The sequence below is a fragment of the Diorhabda sublineata genome, chromosome 1, assembly GCF_026230105.1.
Source record: "Diorhabda sublineata isolate icDioSubl1.1 chromosome 1, icDioSubl1.1, whole genome shotgun sequence".
Classification (NCBI taxonomy): domain Eukaryota; kingdom Metazoa; phylum Arthropoda; class Insecta; order Coleoptera; family Chrysomelidae; genus Diorhabda; species Diorhabda sublineata.
In genome coordinates, this window is record NC_079474.1 from 11,517,760 (window position 1) to 11,540,279 (window position 22,520).

At 30.5% G+C, this 22,520-nt stretch overlaps 2 protein-coding genes across 2 annotated transcripts in view; one reads left to right on the forward strand and one right to left on the reverse strand.

Annotated features, from left to right (window-relative positions):
• LOC130452471 (sine oculis-binding protein homolog) overlaps positions 1–6,763 on the forward strand; it is a 31,761-nt gene extending 24,998 nt beyond the window's left edge. The window contains exons 3-4 of the mRNA XM_056791775.1: positions 4,246–4,421; positions 5,756–6,763. Of these exons, the coding sequence (XP_056647753.1) occupies positions 4,246–4,421; positions 5,756–6,595 (1,016 nt within the window). The 3' untranslated portion in view covers positions 6,596–6,763. The remainder of the gene's footprint in view (positions 1–4,245; positions 4,422–5,755) is intronic.
• A 996-nt stretch (positions 6,764–7,759) lies between these two features.
• Positions 7,760–22,520, reverse strand: part of LOC130452388 (uncharacterized) — a 64,594-nt gene continuing 49,833 nt past the window's right edge. The window contains exons 2-3 of the mRNA XM_056791637.1: positions 19,423–19,583; positions 7,760–14,286 (exon numbers count right to left, since the gene is read on the reverse strand). Coding sequence (XP_056647615.1) covers positions 14,227–14,286; positions 19,423–19,583 — 221 coding nt within the window. The 3' untranslated portion in view covers positions 7,760–14,226. The remainder of the gene's footprint in view (positions 14,287–19,422; positions 19,584–22,520) is intronic.

Genomic DNA, 22,520 nt, shown 5'->3' on the forward strand with positions numbered 1-22,520 from the left:
GTCGCACGGTGCCAAATCTGGTGAGTACGGTGGGTATTCGAGCACTGGAGTGCGATTACTGGCCAAATACTTCTTCACAGATAGCGCGTTATAGACGGGTACGTTGTCCTGGTGCAAAATCCAGAACTCGGGTCGTTTTTTATGAACCCGTTCTCGCAGTGTTGCCAAAATGACAAATAGTAAGTCTGGTTGACAATCTGACCTTCTGGAACTCATTCAATCATCACTATACCGTGAAAAACGATTAAAATCGCCTTGAATTTTGATTTGCTTTCTCGACCCTTATTGAAGCGCTTACACCACTCAAAAATACGCGCTCGAGATAGAGAATTGTCCTCATAGGCCTAATGCAACAATTTATAGCACTCAATCGGAGTTTTGTTTCAACTTAACGAGAAATTTGAGATTGATACGTTGCTCCTGTTTTTAATAGTGACGGAAACGTGTTTTTGGGACGTACATAGACAAGATCTAAGACGCCCTGTAGGCGCGCAGTCTTATTATTTAATAGCCAGACCTCGTATACAAAACCGGCATCGTTGCAATCCCTGCATACTTTTTTTTATACCTTAACTACATTTAGTATATCGTTCTTAATCACACACTATTTTTTTAATTTTTTTTAAACGGTATATTAGTTCGTAAAAAAATAAATAAATGACGCGCCAAAACGCATTTGTTATCACATGACTAAGTGTGACGTAGGAAGTAAGTAAACAGCACTGAAAAATAATACAAGTGTTTTAACATCGAAAGATTTGAACAAAACATAACCTTCAAAGCTATCATCTTTATGACTACATATGAATGCATCTACCTTAGGTAGATTGTCCGATCTTGCTTCAATAAATCCTAATTCGGCCATCATTTCAATTAAAACAGTCTTTGAAACTTTTACAAAAGCACAAATCGCACCAAACAACCAATAACCTCCACTCACAACACGTGGCGACCACGTATCAGTATTTACTTACTTTCTACGTCACAACCGCAGTAACCAATAGAAACATGTTTTCTAGCACGTGTTATTATTCAAATTACCATCAATTTATATTTGAGGTTTATAATATATAAATTTTTAAATATGTTAAATAAATAATAAAAAGATGAAATCATAAAATATTTATTGCACGCAATTTATTGCAAGATCAAAATATTACATATAGGAATATTGCACGACGTTTGACATTAAGCAAGTCTTTTGCCACTGAATCACGGTTGCCACTAATCAAAATTCAAAAAGTAAACAATCTCCTAACCTCAAACCCTGGCAATAAATATATCGTGCCTCTGTCTTGCTTTTGGAGTCTGATGGTCAGTTTAGCTGGAGAATTAGACGAAAAAACATGGAAAAGTTAGTTGAGAATTGGTGAAAAACCGCAGAGGAAAATAAAACGTAATATACGCGGTATTCTCTCTAAAATTGAAACTTGGACTCAATAAAAACGACACCTAATCGATACATCATCTACGCATACTTTTTATCAAGAAATATTGCATCATGCATTGCATTGCACGTTGTCTTGCATCATGTCAAGCGGTCTTAAGGTTTCAATTTAATGTTGAAAGACACATTCAGTTATGATACAGTCTGTTAATCAATTTGAAGCTTTCTGGTAAACATCCAACGGCTGGCCTTGCGATTTATTTATGGTGATTGCAAAAACCAGACGTACCGGAAATTGTAAAAGTTTTAAGTCGAATTGGAATCATCGGCATACGCGGAATCAAGACATCCTGCAAATTGTGAAGTGGTGGTAATCCAAGCAATTTCAGTGAATTCAATAACTCCGTGGGATAGACTAGATTTGAAGGAAATTGGAAGAAAATTTTGATGGGTCGCATTGAGATCCTCGACATTTTTTATTGCTCGTTCACCCAGCCAATTGAGGTTATTGAACTGTTGGGCTATATCTGGAAAAACACGCTGAATAAGCTTTTCTTTTGAGTCTGTGATGTGACTGAGATCTGTGGGTAATGTGATGAACTTTCTCCATAGCCCAGAGCGGTCCTATGGACAACTCGGCGTATTTTATTTCAAATCTTCCCCAAGGCCCAAGAGAAAACATGTGTTTTACAGTTTGGTTGGACAATCCTGTATCTTTACACCTTATGGGGTTGTCTAAGAACAAATTCCCAACTAGATACAGAATCCTGAGTTTCTGCTTGATTTGGAGGGTTTGGAACAGGCAGTTCGGCACTATGTAGGATTGGTCAGTTGACCGATGATAAGTTTGGGTACTGGACAGTGTGTTTGGACACTTGACAGTGTGTTTGTTATGCTTTTTGTTTGGACCAAACAAAGTTGACAATCTAAGCGATTGTCATGATCATGATCTTTTGGTTTTGAATTATAAGTACCCCCTTGAAAATTTTGAAAGGGGTCGTGTAGCACCTTGTTGGAAAGGGATTTTAGTCCTCTGTTCAGCAATACGAAGTTTTTTAAATTTGGTGCAATCAAAACTGAAAAAATAAATTTTTAGAATGTGTTCTAAGTCGTACTTTAAAATTAAATGTTCAAAATAACCATTCTTGACAATAACCGAGGCGATTTTGGAATTCTCGTACAACATTTTATATGACCTCGGGGGTTATTTTGTTAATTCCTTACGTTATCTAAACTTTCGAATCATCAATATTATCTGGTCAAAAAACTCGAATTCAAAAAACTTCATAATGCTGGACAAAGGACTAAAATCCCTTTCCCACAAGGTGCTACACGACCCCCTTTCTTATTTCAAATGTTCGAGGGGGTGTTCATAATTTAGAAGGTGGGTAATATTTTCACACTGTAAATTATCAATTTAAAAATAAACATCGATATATTTCAGGTTTTTTTCACATAGTAGAAATGAGGTCAGGAAAAAACTGAATATGACTGAAACAAAATAATAATTTTTTTCGGAATGAGGGTAAAAGTCATTACGAGATTCGTGTGACAAAAACAGTGTTTACCAGTGTAATTAAAGATAGTTTAGTACGCCATCTTGTCTACATCAAATTCAATTTTTTTTAGGAAAATTTTCATTGGAAAATCTGTTTTATTTCAGTTTACAAAAAAAATAACAGTGGGAAATAGAATACGCTGGATATTTATTCGGTTTCCGGTCATTTTCCTCTCTTCATTAATATTGAAATTCGATTATAACCTAACAAAACGTTCATCACAATTATAACACAATCACTATCATATTACTTCATCAAAGTCTATTTAAAAAACATATTGGAATATCAGAATTCATTTCCATTATTATTATTATCATCAACTTTATTACTTTGGTAGTATTTATCTACAGGGGTTGATCAATTATTAAATTTCAATAAATTTGAGTGATTTAACAATTAAAATCTATAATAACTTTCAAACTGGACCTTGTATGTTAATTTTTATGATTATATAATAATTAGAGTACACATGTTTGGAAATTTGTATTTAAAATATGATTCGACCCTTCTAGTGAATTGAAATAACTTGAAACTTGGTTTATAATACGTAGCACGCGCTGAAACAACAGCTGAAAATAACTCTGGTTTATCTCCTCTCACTTTTGTCCAATACTTTTAACCGCAACACGTGGAATGTACACTATTTTAAATAATTTTTCGATTTTAAATTGATAAATACTTTGAAAAACAAGCCATGGTGTATTTAGGTAGATCGTAATATCTAAATATGCGTTCAATGAGATAAAAATCTTTCTTCAACATCGTTTAATCCACTAAATCCACACGGGGCACTGATGAATCATAATTAAACAAACCAACAGTGTTGCCGGATTTCTTATAATTTCCTCAAACTGTATCACGAAAATTATTACAGGAAAACAATGGCAGGTAGATTTTATGACAAATATATATTTTATTTATAATAAGAAAATAAATTTTTAATAAAAATAAAAACCAACAAAAGATTCATCTCATAACTACCGATAATGTTTTAGTAAAAATATCGTCTGGTTTATACAATCAATTAATATTAATAATAAAAATTTCTTCAATTAATAAAATTATGATAAAAGATGTATAATATAATTTAATCTTCAAAACTAAAATTTTAGTTCAAAAGTCTTTATAACAGATGAAATCACATTCTGGCAACACTGAATACTAAAAACCAAGTTGTGTAAAGAAATATCAAGGTCATAAAGGGACTTGTGTAAACGATTTTGACTAGCAAATTTTTGAATTTAAGGTCAAATTATTAGTTTAAATGATATAAATATATTATTATTCACTTTATTTTAGATTCATGCGGTTGGTGTGGTAAACCGATTGACGACAGCACTGCCATACATTCTGGTACATCGGTTTTTTGTACGGAACTTTGTTTTTCCCAATCTAGAAGAGCCAACTTCAAAAAGAACAAAACATGTGATTGGTGCAGACACGTACGACACACTATATCGTATGTAGATTTCAATGTAAGTGACTGTTTTTTAGTGTATGATAATCCTAAATTTTTAATTCAACTTTAATAAATAAAATTGAAAATTTAGACATGTACGTAACTCAGAGATCACCCATGTATAAATAATTGTCATCGTTTGGAAAGAAAAACAATAATATACTGGAAATTGACCTTGAAAAATTAAATTTTTTCTTATAGTAACTTTATCAATATGATTTTAAGAAAGATATTAATTTTAATTTGGCATCATTTTTATCCAGCCGCCATCTTGTAAAACATTTCAAATCTTTATAAACATATAAGAATAAATGCATTACATTAATTAATTTGCATTGTTTATAGAATTGAATATTCTCAAAACTTACCAAACAAATATTCATTGTAACGATGAAATTATAAAAAAACTCACAAAAAACACTCACACACTACAACAACAATCAAACGTAAATAACTCAAATCACTAGTACTACCAACATAAAATTATTTATTTGTGCTCCTAGACTTGCCAAATTTATTTATGGTTGCTACTAGACCCGTCTAGAAATCTAAATGGAAAATGAACAATAAACTTAAATTATCTACGTGAACCACTAATAAAATAAATAATATGAAAAATATGATTGCTAAATTTATTTGTTTCCCTATAACTCAAAACATATGAAATAATATTTAAGAATAGTTCTAGCGCCATCTAGAAAATAAAACAGTAACTACCGTTTTATTAAAAGGGTGGGGATTTCTATTTTTCTAGATCAGTAATTTTCATTTTAACAAAAATACAAGATAGATTGTTTTGAGTTTGAGCATAATTAACCAACAAACAATAATTTTATCTCATATTAAATATCATTATAATAGTTAAATTATATTTTTCAACGCTATGTTAACGCCATCTACAAAATACGAGAGAAAGCTCTTTTAATGTAGAGTTTTGAATGGTTATTATTAAAATTAAACGATTCTTACTATAAATAAATAAATATAATGAATATGTGATCATAATTTAAAGTATGATTTATATTTAAAACAAATTTTGGAATTTATTATAATGAATATATTTGTTAAAGTAGCTCCAGCGCCATCTCTAGAATAAGAGAGGAAGATCTATTCCATTTGCTACAAATATATATTGAAAAAAATTAAACGTAGATAATTGTAAATTGGGAAATTAATTATGATAATTCAAATTTTAACTACAAATTATCACAATTTTAGAATAATTTTACATTTAAAAAAAATGTCACAAGTAATATTTGTTGAAGTAATCTTAACGCCATCTATAAAATACAACAATAAATCATTCAACGAGAATGTAATGTAGAAACCTGCAGAATGTTATTTTTACAGGACGGTGCGTCTCAACTTCAATTCTGTTCGGACAAGTGTTTAAACCAATACAAAATGCACATCTTCTGCAGAGAAACCCGAGCCCATCTCGAATTACACCCTCACCTAAGACTCGAAGAATCCAGTAGTGGAACCTTAATAACGCCCGATTTGTGGTTAAAAAATTGCAAATCACCCGAACTACGAAGTCCTTCTCCGGATATATCACCAAACCCACCAGAAAAACCTTCCCAAACATCACCGTTGAGCTTAACTTACCCTTCTAAATTAATAGACTCTTCGGAAAGTAGAAGAAACCGGATGAAATCTCAAAGAAAAATAAGAAAAAGACTTCCTTCTACAATAACTTGTAGTAGTAGTTGCAGTAATACAATGGAGGAGGCACCTCAAGATTTGCGAATACGACAAACGCCCACAGATTTCGAAAGTACCGCCCCAATTTTCAAACCAATCAAATTACCAGTAGAATCAAGAGTACCAACACCTAAGCCCGAAACCGGAACTATTCCTACAACGAATCTATTCCGGAAACCATTCGATACTCTGATTCCTCCGCCTACGGTTATGGTCCCCTACCCGCTCATTTTACCTATTCCTATACCAATTCCGATACCGATTCCTTTACCGATTGAAAAAGAAGAAAAAAAAGAAGTAGAAATGAAAGACGGGTATAGTCAAACAGAAGAAAAAAAGAAGATTGAATGTTCGGGGCATATTGGCGTTAATGGGAAAGAAGACGCTGTAATAATTGACAGATCGTTAAGGAAAAGGAAGAGGACGTACGGAAGTAAACCTAGAATTGTAATGAAGCCGAAAAAAGTGATAATTAGTAGTAATTAGTATATTTTCATTATGATTATTTCGATTTTTTTATTCTTCCCATGTAATAGTACCTATTATTTTTTTAATTGTGATTTTTTACAATGATTTCAATATTTATACAGTGTTGTATTACTTATTAGATTTATGGTAACGTATGTAAATCGTAAAATAAATTATTCACGTGAAGCTTTTTTTTACTTTCTTCGAATAATTTAATTCGTTTTCCTTCTACAAATCAAATTCATTAAAAAATTTAATCGGAAAATCTCAATACTTTCCTGTATTTCCGGCAACAGTGTATGATAAATTATGATAGAATTCTATTATATTATTGTGGTTATGGTTGATAATTTGTTCATTAAATCACCGCTAGATGTCAGTAAAAAAATAAGAGACTTATTTTTTAATTAGTATGATACTATTTTCACACATTTTTGTATACATTACTAGATTTTATATAATGCTATATGTTTTTGAAGAACATTTATTATGTTAGTAACAGTATTATTAACTCAAACACGATGCAACTAATTTAACAGCGCCATCTTGTAAATAATAAACGAACTTCCAATGTATTTAGATTAACTAAAAATGTAGGAATCTGTATTTATATGTATAAATAAGTAGTTCAGATCGCTGATTAGTAGATGGCGTTACATTTGTAACAAATTGGATTTGACACGTAGTCCATTTCCGACCACTTACAGATTTAATCACGTAATTTGCGACTCTCATTAATTATGTCTATTGAAACTCAATTGTAATCTAATTAGTTACTGACCATTTCGTTATTTGGCTATAAACTTTAATTAACGTCAATTAAAGGTATAAATACTGACGCAAATATAAATCAATTGTAGCCGAAGTAATTCCACCAAATGTTTTCCTAAATAAATGAAGTGAATAAAATTAGATTATTTGGTTGGCCGAAAGATTTATTGTAAATTTCTAATTTTAAGTTTTACTTACTGTACGAAGCAATTCCACCAAAAGTTTTGTTAATTTATTGAGGTGAATAAAATTAGATTATTTATTGGCTGAGACATTTTATTGTAAATTTATAATTTTCAGTTTTACTTACTGTACCAAGCAATTCCACCAAAAGATTGGTAATTAAGTGATTGAAACGAGATTATTTCATTAGGAAATTGAGAGGAAGTGAATAAAACGAGATAATTTTATTGGCTGAGGCATTTATTGTACATTTATAATATTCAGGTTTACTGTTTTACAATATTATAGGTATCAGGATAGATAGTAGTTGTTACCCCATACTTTTAGAGATATCCCATTTCGGAATCTCTACGCGTCATTCTAGCGCATCTTCTCATCTAAGCTATCGACTTTTTTTTACATTATCATTACACTATAGTAAAATATATTCATGTACATGTAGTAGCTAGTACAAATCCGAATAAACGAAATTAAATTCGCTATTGACGAGCCATTTTTTTTTAATTATTTTATTTCGGGAAACATCAACAGGTATTGTTCAGTCAACAAATCTATTTATAAAAATATTTAGGCCGTCAGTAAATAGAAACATTTGTCAACTTTATTTTTATTTTTTGTAATCTAAATTCGTTTATTCGGCGGGCGCTTTATGGGTCACGGGTAAAAAATGGGATATGGGAACATGGAAAATGGGATCGGGAGCTATCTAAATCGCTACGGACTATATACGTTCAGAATAATATAATTTTCTTTCAACCTCTGTAACAATCAAAATTTATGACCATAGTGATTTAATTTGACTGGAGTGCAGTAGTCACAATTTGAATGTGTGGCTTGTTTTTGCTATTCGATAACAGAGGGCGTCACTATATATATAGTAACTTTATTACAGATTTTTTTTCTAAATTAATTTTATTTATAAAAAATTCAAGTTAATTGGAATTTCTAATCGATAAATTTTGTAAAAAAAAGTTCTCATGGAAAAATTTTATGTTTACTTGATGAATTAATTATTTTATAATACAGGGGGTGTACGTGGAGTAATTGTATAATACAAATTTTCGATTTATATTGTTTGTAGAAAAAAAAATAGGGGTAATTTGGTCGTGTTTAGTCCGTAGGGTTGTGCGCGTAGTGCATTGTGACATTTATAATGAAAACTACGAAAATTTTAAAGATATCAGTGCATTGTGTCTTTTTTGTTTTTAATTATAATATAAACATTCATATGAACAATTAGTATTCTTATTTTTACAACTAAACACGTAAAAAATAAATATATTTATATATTGATTTATAGAATATATTTTTTTCACATTTTTAAATATTATGTGCAGGTGGTTTATACAGGGTGGACTCCTTAAAAGATACGACGGCCGTTTCGGAACTACTTTTCGATAATGGAACGTATTTAATAACGAAAAACACATTTTTTTCATAATTAAGTTTCAAAACGGGTTCGTAATATTTATTTATTTTTTTTTTCAAGAAATTGTGATCGGTTACAAGGTGAACAATGTGATTGTGTCTCTTCTTAACATAACTAACCACATTTTCGAAATTATTATTGCGTCGGTTACTTTTGATATAGTTTCTCATTATTACTAATTTTTCTTCGACTATAAATTGACTTAAATTATTCTTTTATAACGAATTTAAGGAGTCTACCGATTTAAAGATGGAGTCACTTTTGAAAAAACACTGTTTCAAGAAGTCCCGTGGCAGGATTCACATTTTTTTTTTTCTATATAATATATCACATTGAAATTTTCCACTGAGCCGTCCTTTGTGCCTTAAAAATGAACTTTGAAACGAAAACGTTGGTGCAAGTAGTGCGATTTTGGTGCATTTGTGCAATTCAACACGGTCGGGAAAACATATGCCTTAAAAGAAGTCAGTTGGAACTTCTTTTTCGGCTATTATTATGGGAAGATGCAGGGTGACCCTTAGCATAATAATTATTTCGATTACTTCATTGTTTGAGGGTTTGATTTCTCTCCCTTATATTTATAGTTGAAAGATATCACTATAAAAAAATTAAATTCGAGGTAAATATAAGCGTTTTCATTGTATCATCACAGATATTACTATTTCGAGCGCCCCGGTACGTCAACGGTATTCTCTTAGTACTTATTTCATTAAACAATAATTATGGCAACGAAATTTCTATTCCCAAAATACAAAATTCAATTAACAGAGTCCATAAGGATCAATATTGAATCAATCACATAACCTCCAATAATCTTATCAAAGCAGATTTCCGGTTGGCAATAAAACGTGTTATAAACATTTCGTTCAGCCCTGGTAATCATTTATAATTGAGCAGAAACATTTTCTTCCTCCCTTGTAATGAAACAACATTTCATAAACCTGGTAATACAATATTTATGAAACGCTTTATATCCATCCTTGTAATTTTTTTAATGAAAAATAACAAGAAACATTTTCTGCGTCCCTCGTAATAATTTTTAATGAGACAAAATTTTCCATAAACTATTTGTTTAACCCTGGTAATATTTTGGTATGATCAATATTTCTGAAACATTTTAATTTGATCCTTTTTTTCGTCCCTCGTAATATGAAATGAGACAATACGTTCCATAAATTTTTTAATTCGACCCTGGTAATATTTTGGTATTATCAATATTTATGAAATCTTTTAATCGATTCTTGTATTAATTGTCAATGAATAATAACAATAATTCAGAAAAATTTTTTACGTCCCTCGTAATAATTTTGAATGAAACAAAATGTTCCCCAAACTTTTTGTTCAACCCTGGTAATATTTTGGTATGATCAATATTTCTGAAACATTTTAATTTGATCCTTTTTTTCGTCCCTCGTAATATGAAATTAGACAATACGTTTCATAAAATTTTTTGTTCGATCCTCGTAATATTTTGGTATGAACAATATTTCTGAAACCTTGTAATAATTTTCAATAAATAATAACAATTCAGAAAAATTTTCTTCGTCCCGTAATAATTTGTAATGAAATGAAACGTTCAATAAATTTTATAATTCGACCCTGGTAATATTTTGGTATTATCAATATTTATGAAACCTTTGAATCGATTCTTGTAATAATTGTCAAAAAATAATAACAATTCAGAAAAATTTTTTTCTTCCCTCGTAATAATTTTTGTTCAACCCTGGTAATAGTTTGGTATGATCAATATTTCTGATACTTTTTTTCGTCCTTCGTAATAATATGTAATGTGACAAAACGTTTTATAGAATTTTTTGTTCGACCTTGGTAATAATTTTTAAATAAAAAAATAACAATTTATTCGATCCCCCTAATCATTTATAATATGGAGAGCACTTTTTTGCTTTTCTTTTTTTATCTATGTGAAATGATACGAACGAAATATTTACTTCTTCTTTTTTTTACTTGTGTAAAGTAGAGATGTTGGATAAACAAGGTTTTGTCTAGCGGTGATTAATATTCCGAAAATTCAGAGGTTACTGACTTCCCGAACTGCTTTGTTGTTTTCAATTCGAATTGCACAGAAACAAGGTCGATTTAACCTGGATATCTATACCTTATTTGAATCGATATCGCCAGTTTATTGGCAACCAAACATACAAGGGGGAAGTACGTCAAGTTATTCTCTTCTTTAACCATGAATGGGTTATTGCTATTTGACAGATTATTATAATTATTGAAAAAAAAAATAATATTGATTTTTATTGGCAGGTCAATCCATAGAAGATCTGTTTTTTTAACGATTTGATGGGCAATGTCAGTAATAATAGTTGAAATTACTGTTTCGATTTATATTTGAGGTACATAGATAAGGTAGAAGATATTTGAACGACAATCTGCCAAAATTAGTGTACGAAAATGATTGAAATTAATTATTAAATTTTGACCCAAACCAGGTAGTAAATCTGCATGAACTTAACGAGGTTATGCTACTAGTATATTTAGAAGACCTACAAGTTTTAATATCATATCTGCTATTAATTTAATATAAATAAAATGATATTAACGACAATCTGCCGAAGTTAGTGAAGAAAAAATGATGTCTCATTGAATTCTGATCCAATCCTGGCAGTAAATAACCTTGTTAACATGCTACTAGTATATTTAGAAGATCTACAAGTTTTAATATCATATCTGCTATCAATTTAATATAAATAAAATTATATTAACGACAATCTGCCAAAGTTAGTGAAGAAAAAATGATGTCTCATTGAATTCTGATCCAATCCTGGCAGTAAATAACATTGTTAACATGCTACTAGTATATTTAGAAGACCCACAAGTTGTAATATTGTATCTCCTTTTAATTTAATATAAATAAAATGATATTAACGACAATCTGCCAAAGTTAGTGGGGAAAAAATGATGTCTCATTGAATTCTGATCCAATCCTGGCAGTAAATAACATTGTTAACATGCTACTAGTATATTTAGAAGACCTACAAGTTTTAATATCATATCTGCTATCAATTTAATATAAATAAAATTATATTAACGACAATCTGCCAAAGTTAGTGAAGAAAAAATGATGTCTCATTGAATTCTTATCCAATCCTGGCAGTAAATAACATTGTTAACATGCTACTAGTATATTTAGAAGATCTACAAGTTTTAATATCATATCTGCTATCAATTTAATATAAAAAAAATTATATTAACGACAATCTGCCAAAGTTAGTGAAGAAAAAATGATGTCTCATTGAATTCTGATCCAATCCTGGCAGTAAATAACCTTGTTAACATGCAACTAGTATATTTAGAAGACCCACAAGTTGTAATATTGTACCTCCTTTTAATTTAATATAAATAAAATGATATTAACGACAATCTGCCAAAGTTAGTGGGGAAAAAATGATGTCTCATTGAATTTTGAACCAATCCAGGTAGTAAATAACCTTGTTAACATGATACTAGTATATTTAGAAGACCTACAAGTTTTAATATTAAATATGCTATTAATTTAATATAAATAAAATGATATTAACGATAATCTGCCAAAGTTAGTGGGGAAAAAATGATGTCTCATTGAATTTTGAACCAATCCAGGTAGTAAATAACCTTGTTAACATGATACTAGTATATTTAGAAGATCTACAAGTTTTAATATCATATCTGCTATCAATTTAATATAAATAAAATTATATTAACGACAATCTGCCAAAGTTAGTGGGGAAAAAATGATGTCTCATTGAATTTTGATCCAATTCTGGTAGTAAATAACTTCCAGGAGCCTTTTTGAAACTCTGCTAATGTATTTAGTATACCTATAAATTTTATGCTTGTATCTGCTATTGATTTAATATTAAATAATGCTTTTAACGATAATCTGCTGTAAATGGAGGTTGTAAAATGGGATTTATATGATTCCACACTGTAAAAAACCTTATTTAGACTGTGTTAATAGATTTATAAATCTGTTCTATAGCTGAAGATTAATTTTAGTAAACTTTCAGTTCCAGGGTAACATTTTCCCTTCGATTACAAACAAAAACGAAGAACTAGGCGATAAATGATTGTGTTTCAGTAATTTCTTTCAACTATAACGCCTATATCGACTGTTTTTTTTTCTACAAATAGGCCAGTATCTCAATTACATGACTAAATTATTACGAAACCTAAATACTCCTATTACGAAAAAGACGTAATCGTTTATATTTCCTTCAAAATATACCAAGCGTTGATATTATTTTATTTTTATTTTGAATTGAATTTAGGTTTCATATTCTATTTTAAAAATACTAACTAATAATAAATTCAACAGATTTCAGACTTTCAGTTTTGCAAACGGAAACCTATCTTCTGACTAGCACGTTATTTTTTTTTTCAAATTTCATTCCCGATTTTTGTTGTCAATTAAGAGTAAAATTGTTTTGAAAAAATATTGGTTCAAATATTTACTCGTTCGGTTCGAACTGTTCGGCTTCAGTGGCTCAGGACGAACTACATCGTCTACCGAAGCCGATAAGTCGTTTATTTTCATTTATTTTCGCCAATATCCCAGCCTCCTACGAATTTCACTCGAAATTTCAACATTTGATCAAAGTTCAACAATTTCTCAATTCATATATGTGCCGAAATGGAAACATCGAAAGCTAAAATTGAATATTTGGGACACTTATACTAATAACTAGATTTTTTTTTAAAATTTTTCTTTTAGATACGTGCAAATATTATAAGAAATTGCAAAACTGATGATAATACACTGTTCATTTGCTAATCAGAATTTACCAATACCCTAATAGTCTAATTTAGAATATTATTAACATTAACAGTGATATAATATAACAAATACCAACATAACCTCAACATTTTTATTTCTAACAAGATCTGTATGAGGAAAATAAACGGAATCCACACTACAGCACCATTTTGGTTCGATACGAAAAATAAATTATAAGGCCTTCGTTCTAATAGAGAGATTTCATAAATCGGAATGCCTTTTTGGGAAATATTTATGTAACGCCAGCCGCAGTACGACACCCGATCTAATGTATATATCCCGAAGTACCTAATTTTTGATAAAACGAAGAAAAAGAAGAAGAATTTGTTAGCGTCGGTGTCTGTAGCTGCTGCCAGCAAAGTCTTTTTGCTCTCTGAAGAATACGCTTAGGGAGATTAGGGAAAGTCATAGGCGTTTTAAAAGAGACCTGACATTTTTTTTAATATCCGCCTATGGCCGACCCGATTAGTTAGATGTGGGAAGGGGTTAACGTCCGCGAGCCCACCGAAGTAGCGCGTCGGCTAGTACATCCAGGTGTGCTTTAGTCTATAAAAAAAAAAATACAAATATTATAACTTCACATATTATGAAACCTTTTTATATAAATTTGTTAATTATTTGTCTTGATTTCAAGTCTCTTTTCATAGAAAATTAATTTCGAAAAAATTTTTGACCTATTGCGGTATTTATCAAATTATGACTTATTGGCACACGCCCATTAAATTGTTTCTCAAGCATTTCACTTGTTGGTACACATCCCAAACTTGAATTTAAGTATTCGACTTGTTTGCACACATCCAGAATATTTTTGGTTGATTTTCTTGAAAAATCTTTTTATGTTAGGGCTCTTTTGATAGAAAATTAATTTCGAAAAAAATTTCGACCTATTTTGATATTTAGATATCAAATTATGACTTATTGTTCACATACTAAACTTAATTTCAAGTAATTGACTTGTTTGTACACATCCAGAGCTCATATATTGAAAATTCATTCTTCAACTTTTTACTTCTAAGACCTTTTTATATGTTTTTCTTGATGAATCTTTTTGATTTTAGGTTTCTTTTGAGAGAAAATTAATTTCGAAAAAATTTTTGACCTATTGCGGTATTTATCAAATTATGACTTATTGGCACACGCCCATTAAATTGTTTCTCAAGCATTTCACTTGTTGGTACACATCCCAAACTTGAATTTAAGTATTCGACTTGATTGCACACATCCAGAATATTTTTGGTTCATTTTCTTGAAAAATCTTTTTATGTTAGGGCTCTTTTGATAGAAAATTGATTTCGAAAAAAATTTCGACCTATTTTGATATTTAGATATCAAATTATGACTTATTGTTCACATACTAAACTTAATTTCAGGTAATTGACTTGTTTGTACACATCCAGAGCTCATATATTGAAAATTCATTCTTCAACTTTTTACTTCTAAGACCTTTTTATATGTTTTTCTTGATGAATCTTTTTGATTTCAAGTCTCTTTTCATAGAAAATTAATTTCGAAAAAATTTTTGACCTATTGCGGTATTTATCAAATTATGACTTATTGGCACACGCCCATTAAATTGTTTCTCAAGCATTTCACTTGTTGGTACACATCCCAAACTTGAATTTAAGTATTCGACTTGTTTTCACACATCCAGAATATTTTTGGTTGATTTTCTTGAAAAATCTTTTTATGTTAGGGCTCTTTTGATAGAAAATTAATTTCGAAAAAAATTTCGACCTATTTTGATATTTAGATATCAAATTATGACTTATTGTTCACATACTAAATTTAATTTCAAGTAATTGACTTGTTTGTACACATCCAGAGCTCATATATTGAAAATTCATTCAACTTTTTACTTCTAAGACCTTTTTATATGTTTTTCTTGATGAATCTTTTTGATTTTAGGTTTCTTTTGAGAGAAAATTAATTTCGAAAAAATTTTCGACCTATTGCGGTATTCTTCAAATTATAAATTGTTGGCACACGCCCATTAAATTGTTTCTCAAGCATTTCACTTGTTGGTACACATCCCAAACTTGAATTTAAGTATTCGACTTGTTTGCACACATCCAGAATATTTTTGGTTGATTTTCTTGAAAAATCTTTTTATTACTTCTAAGACCTTTTTATATGTTTTTCTTGATGAATCTTTTTGATTTTAGGTTTCTTTTGAGAGAAAATTAATTTCGAAAAAATTTTCGACCTATTGCGGTATTCTTCAAATTATAAATTGTTGGCACTCATCCATTGAATTGTTTTTCAAGCATTTGACTTGTTGGCACACACCCCAAACTTGATTTTAAATATTTGATTTGTTTGCACACATCCAGAGCTCATTTATTGAGAATTCATCCAACTTTTTTACTTCTTAGACTTTTTTATACGGTTTTCTTGATAAATTTTTTTGATTTTAGGTCTATTTTGATAGAAAATCAATTTCGAAAAAATTGTCGACCTAACTCGGTATTTATCAAATTATGACTTGTTGGCAACATTGGAACTAGCAAATCTGTCAATGATATAAAAAAATATATCATATATATAAAATTATAGTTTCAGGTGTGAACCTACTTTTTTTTAAAGTCTGGCAACGTTGATCTGTTAGTTCTACGCTGTGCATTAATATTTATATTGTATGTACGGAGGGTAAAGGAAAGAACAATCTGTGTATATAAAAAAAGTCGAAATGTGCCGCCTTATTTAACCCCGTACAAATTTTTAACGCAAAATGTTAAAATTTTTTATATAAAAAAAACAATGACTACATTCATAACATACTTTTTGTCTACACCAGCGCCATTTTGGAAGATTTTTGAACTTATATTTATTATATTTTTTAATAAAAAACTTGAACAAATATGAAATACATCCTGTATATAACCTACAAACTTTATTCTTAAATGAAAATATGATTCAAACCGATCACTTCGATAAATAATTTGGCGCCTTCGTGATAAATTCATTACTTTTCACCCTATTAGTCATCTTTGTTAAATCGTCGTCTATTCAACAATGTTGCCACGTTTATTTTATTACCGACAATAAATTCCACTATTTTCTTACAATTGTTTTCCTTTATAGTCACTATGGATGTGTTTGTTTTCGAAACGGTATGTCACTTGGGCAAATCGACAACGTACACAAATGTTTGAATAGTCTTATTGTTATTTCCATGTTAAATATACAAATAGAGGTGAATTTAGTCAAGTACTAGATTAAAACGGTCATAAATGTTTAAAACGGTCATAAACGGCAATGTGTAGATAAAAACAGTTCCTACTTTATCGGTTAAGTTCTAGGAAAATGGACGTTTTCAACTTTCCTTCATAAAATTTTAGTTTTTAATAAAGTACAATGTGATTAAATAGTTTTTGTTATATAATTAAACACGGTTTTATTTTCTAGTTCAGTGAAAGCTGTCGAGTGCGGTATTAACGTCATTTTCACGAGTATGATGGCGTCGTGGTAGACATTGAATGGTGAAACTGTTCAAATTGCTTATTATTGTTGGTGTTGGCACTTTATTGACTTTACAAATATTCCAAGCATGAATCTATTAAATTTCAAGTTCAAAATTAATCGCAATTTGTTACTATTTCAATTACATCATGTTTTAGGCTCACTAAATGGGAATTTCAAGCCCTCTAGCGAGTTATAGATATTATTGACACCTATATTGATACATACACTGAGAAAAATTAATAATTGATAGAAATAGTACGATTATTCTAACCTCAATTTCAATATATTATATCCCAACTCTATATTGACATTATTGAGTTACAAGGGTCGTATTTCGTAAATTGACAAGTCCTGTAACCCAACCTTATTTTATTTATGAATGACGTGAAGTGACAGGATACGGAAATTGTTATTTTTTTCATTTAATGGAGTTTTATCTGGTAGGAGTAAGTTAATACGAAGGGAGTTTAATAAGTTTTTGATGAAAATGATATTTTATTATAAACAAATGATTCTTTCCAATCTATCTTCTTCTAAATCTACAATCTTAGCCCAGCTGATTTTTTCAAACCCTTCAAAAATTAATAAATCACGCCTATTACGTAAATCACGTTATTATTGAATGATTTGTGACTGGTTCATCGTTTTTTTTTTCATAAAAAGGATGATAACGTACATCACGTACGTCCCGACACGTAAGTCACGTGATTATGTATTGATTTATAAGTGGTTCCTTGTTTTTTATGAAACGGAAAATGCTAAGCCGCCTATCACGTAAATCACGTGATTAATGGATGATTTGTGAGTGGTTCATCGTTTTTTTTTCCATAAAAAGGATGACAATGTACGTCCTGGTACGTAAGTCAGGTGATTATGTATTGATTTATAAGTGGTTCTTTGTTTTATATGAAACAGATAATGCTAAGCCACCTATCACGTAGATCACGTGATTAACGGATGATTTGTGAGTGGTTCATCGTTTTTTTCCATAAAAAGGATGACAATGTACGTCCTGGTACGTAAGTCACGTGATTATGTATTGATTTATAAGTGGTTCTTTGTTTTATATGAAACAGATAATGCTAAGCCACCTATCACGTAGATCACGTGATTATTGAATGATTTATAAGTGATTCCTTATTTTTACGAAACCAAAAAAGTTGAAAACGCTATTTTCTGAAGACGATTTAACCATTTTTGACAGAAAATGTAATATTACAAACAAGAGATATGGGTCCTTCAGCCTGCTATTATGGATTTTTAAAATTCGGCGAAGTACGATTGAAATACCAGGAATTCTTAAATATCGACCTTTGATGTGTGCTTTTTATAAAACTTTTTATTATAGCAGTCGATTTATTTACATTGTTTCATTTGAATAATTCCTAGGAAAGTCTACTTATTTATTTTTTTTTCTTTATTTTTCTGAAGTTTTTAGAATACTTTTGGCATATATAAGAAGTAATCGAGGAATTTAAATAAATTATTAGTTAGTTAACTGATAGTGTTAAGTGAATTATTATAAGTTAGTGTAGTGTATAGTGTTTGAATAAATTAGTAACGTAATAATTCAGCCCACGAATAAAAAAGAGTAAATAAATAATAAAAATATTACGGTATTATAACACAGCTATAAAATTTATATAATGGACTCGAAAGAGAAATTTTTGTAAAACGAGTAGCATTTGCAAGACTCCTGCACATATGTAGATATGTTTAATCCCATAGAAATGGTTTAAATTATATTAAAAGGAAAATTAATTAAGCTTAAGCGCAGTGGACATTGACAACATACGTCAAATTATTTCGGAATTTGACAAGGATGAAAGGAGAAACTTTTAGTTTCTGAAAAATTTCAGTAAGCCCCTCGTATTAACTATAAGACTAATATATGAGAGAATCTAACCTAACTTTTTAAAAGTATCTGTAATAAACAACGTCGATTTTAAACTTTTCTTGAACTTCGTAAATTCAACTATGAAATTCCAGTGTAAGTTGGTGAGCGCCATCTACGATATTAATAAAAATTTATAGTCTCCAAACAAATAACCAACTGCATCTATAAATAATATCGAACTATTAATATTTTTGTTTTCTTTTTGACATGAAAGTCTCTCATAAACTTTTATCCGCTCCATTTTGTACAACTTCCCGGTAAATACGGAAACTAGATAAAATTTTCGTGCTGCCACGATTGTAAAGCAGAAGATAATAACTTACCGTTTTAAAGAACATACATGACTGCCTATCTTCGTCTTCTCCCGAAGGACAATCGACGAAACCGTCACAAAGGACATGGTCATCTATACAATGATATCTTCCTTGTCTATCCGGAGTCGGACACGCAAATCGTTCCATTCCGTCATCAGCTAGAGGACATTCTGTAAATAAAAACTTTTATTAAACTCCAACGAAGCAAACGGTCGCCTGTTTTGGTCAATTCTGAATGGTACACCAGCATTTGTCGATCTTATGTAGCAACCCTCGTATTCAATTCCAATACTAATTGTAATTATGTATTGGTATTAATTTTTTTTTTAAATTCACATCAAAAGTTACAGTTTATATACAATAATCGAATTCTCCAACAAATTCTGGATATTTTTTATTCCAAAAGTTTTAGTCTATGTCTTTAAATAAAAAGTGGGGGAGAGTGGGAAATTTGTTTTGAAAAAAGCCCATAAGTCCGGTTCTGCTTATTCGATTCTTATAATTTTGATGTTGTTTGGCTGAATTTTTGGTTTCTAAACTGTTCATGCTTTAAAAATAGGTCTTTGAGATGAATTTGTGATTTTTGCCAATTAGTCGGTAATCCCAATTTAAAGGCACTACTATTACCATCACTAAATAGTCAAAATCTGGACGTATACGTGCCACTACTGATGGTCTTCCTGGTCCGGATGATCTCTATGGTTGTGGTGCTTGATGAACTGGGTTTACCAGATGTCTAAATAATCTTTCTAGTCCAAACAATCTCTATGATTGTGGTCTGCGGTGAACTGGGTTTACCAAAGGTCTAAATGATGGTCTTCTCAGTCCAAACAGTCTTTATTGTTGTGGTTTTTCATGAACTGGATTTACTAAAATTTCAAATGATATTTTTCCTAGTCCAAACAGTCTCTATGGTTGTGGTCTTCGACTAACAGGGTTTACCAAGGGTCCAAATGATGATCTTCCCAGTCCAAATAGTCTCTATGGTGTTGGTTTTTGATGAAGTATGTTTACTAGATGTCCAAAGATATCTTTCCAATACAAATAGAGTCTACGGCTATTGTTTTTGATGACTAGGTTTACCAAAGGTCCAAATGATGGTCTTCTCAGTCCAAACAGTCTTTATTGTTGTGGTTTTTCATGAACTGGATTTACCAAAATTTCAAATGATATTTTTCCCAGACAAACAGTCTTTATTGATGTGGTCTTCAACTAAAGGGGTTTACCGAAGGTCCAAATGATGGTCTCGAAATAGTCTCGATGGTGTTGGTTTTTGATGAAGTAGGTTTACTAAATGTCCAAAGAGATCTTTCCAATACAAATAGAGTCTACGGTTATTGTTTTGATGAACTAGGTTTACCCAATGTTGAAATGATGGTCTTCCCAGTCCAAATACTCTCAATGATTGTGGTTTTCGATGAACTGGGTTTACCAGAGTTCCAAATGATGGACTTTCTAGTATAAACCGACTCTATGGTTGTGTTTTTTGATAAACTAGCTTTACTAGATGTTCAAATGACGATCTTCCTACTCCAAATGGATGAGGTTTTTGATGAACTGGGTTTATCAGGGGTCCAAATGATGGTCTTCCCAATCCAAATAGTCTCTATGGTTGTGGTTTTTGATTTAGTAGGCTTACTAAATGTCCATAGAGTTCTTTCCAGTCCAAATAGTCTCTATGGTTGTGGTTTCTGATGAACTGGGTTTACCAGAAGTCGAAATGATGGTATCTTTTACCAACTTTGCCATGACATAGCAAAAATGATCTAGATTTAAAAAATAAACAAATTCATAAACATTTATTTCTTATAAAGCATTATTTATATCAGATGTTAATAATTAAAACACTTTGTTTATAAAAATTACATCGTAAATGAGCGTTTTATTGATACACTGTACGGTTCTTTTGTATCTGTGGGCGTATGACGCCTCGGGTCGTTTAAAATATCACCGGAAGTATTATATGACTAGTGCGCAGATTCATTTGATATCTGCTAATGTTCCAAAGTCTAATTAACCTTCTAAACATATAATACCGTGCATTACTCGTAAATATTAATTAACAACTGATCCTAATTAGTTTTGTCTAAGTTCGGGCACGTATGCCTTCGGGTTATTTACGCAAATATGTTTCGTTCAAATTCACCCCGTTATGTTTATTAAAACTAAACATTTATACGTTTTGACAGCTCCGAGGCGCAAACCGGAACAAAATTATAAGGTTTGTTTTTTGAAAAACTAGTTTATTTCGATATAACTTTTTGTAAACACCCTATATAAGTATATTTAATGACAGCTCGATACTCAATTTTTTTTTCATTTTGACAATGATTCATTTATATCAATGTCAAATAGAAATTTAGCGTCCAAAATGGCTTTTAGTTTATTCTTATACGGGACACCTCGTATATATCCCAATTTTATTATGAAGTACTTCCAGCTGAGGTCTGGAACTATTCAAACAACCTTTGTATATCATTGTATTTATATCTTTAATCGGATTTCTTTATTTGCTTTTCTGTGTTTCACGGAATATACAGGATGGGCAACTAGTCCTACTCAAACTTTTATTATTCTAATTAACTTTGTCAAAAGAAATCACAATATCTAAAATATGAAACAACGCCCTCTAACATTCAATTTACAAATTAAATTGCTTAGAATTTATAGATCGAATAACCAGAACCGGACTTATGTGCATTTTTTCAAAACAGAGTTCCCACTCTTCCCCACCTTTTATTTAAAGACATAGACTAAAACTTTTGGAATAAAAAATGCCCACAACCTAAAGACAAAACAGTATAAATACTTCTATTAACGAATTCATTATTATAATATATTATATATTGAGGAACCCTCGTAAATAAATATATAAAACTAGTGACGTCACTGTATATTCCTAAATCGTCGTAAGTAATTGATCTATCAATAACATCGTGTTCCATTAAAGAGGATTTGATTAATATCGTCGGTAACGAATCTAGGAACATCTCATACCGTTTTCTTCTTCTTTTTGTTATCCACCGACGCCTTTGGCGAACGATGAAACACCCACAAACTGAAACAACATTTTCAGTAAAGAACGATAGAGAGAGAGATGGTGTCTG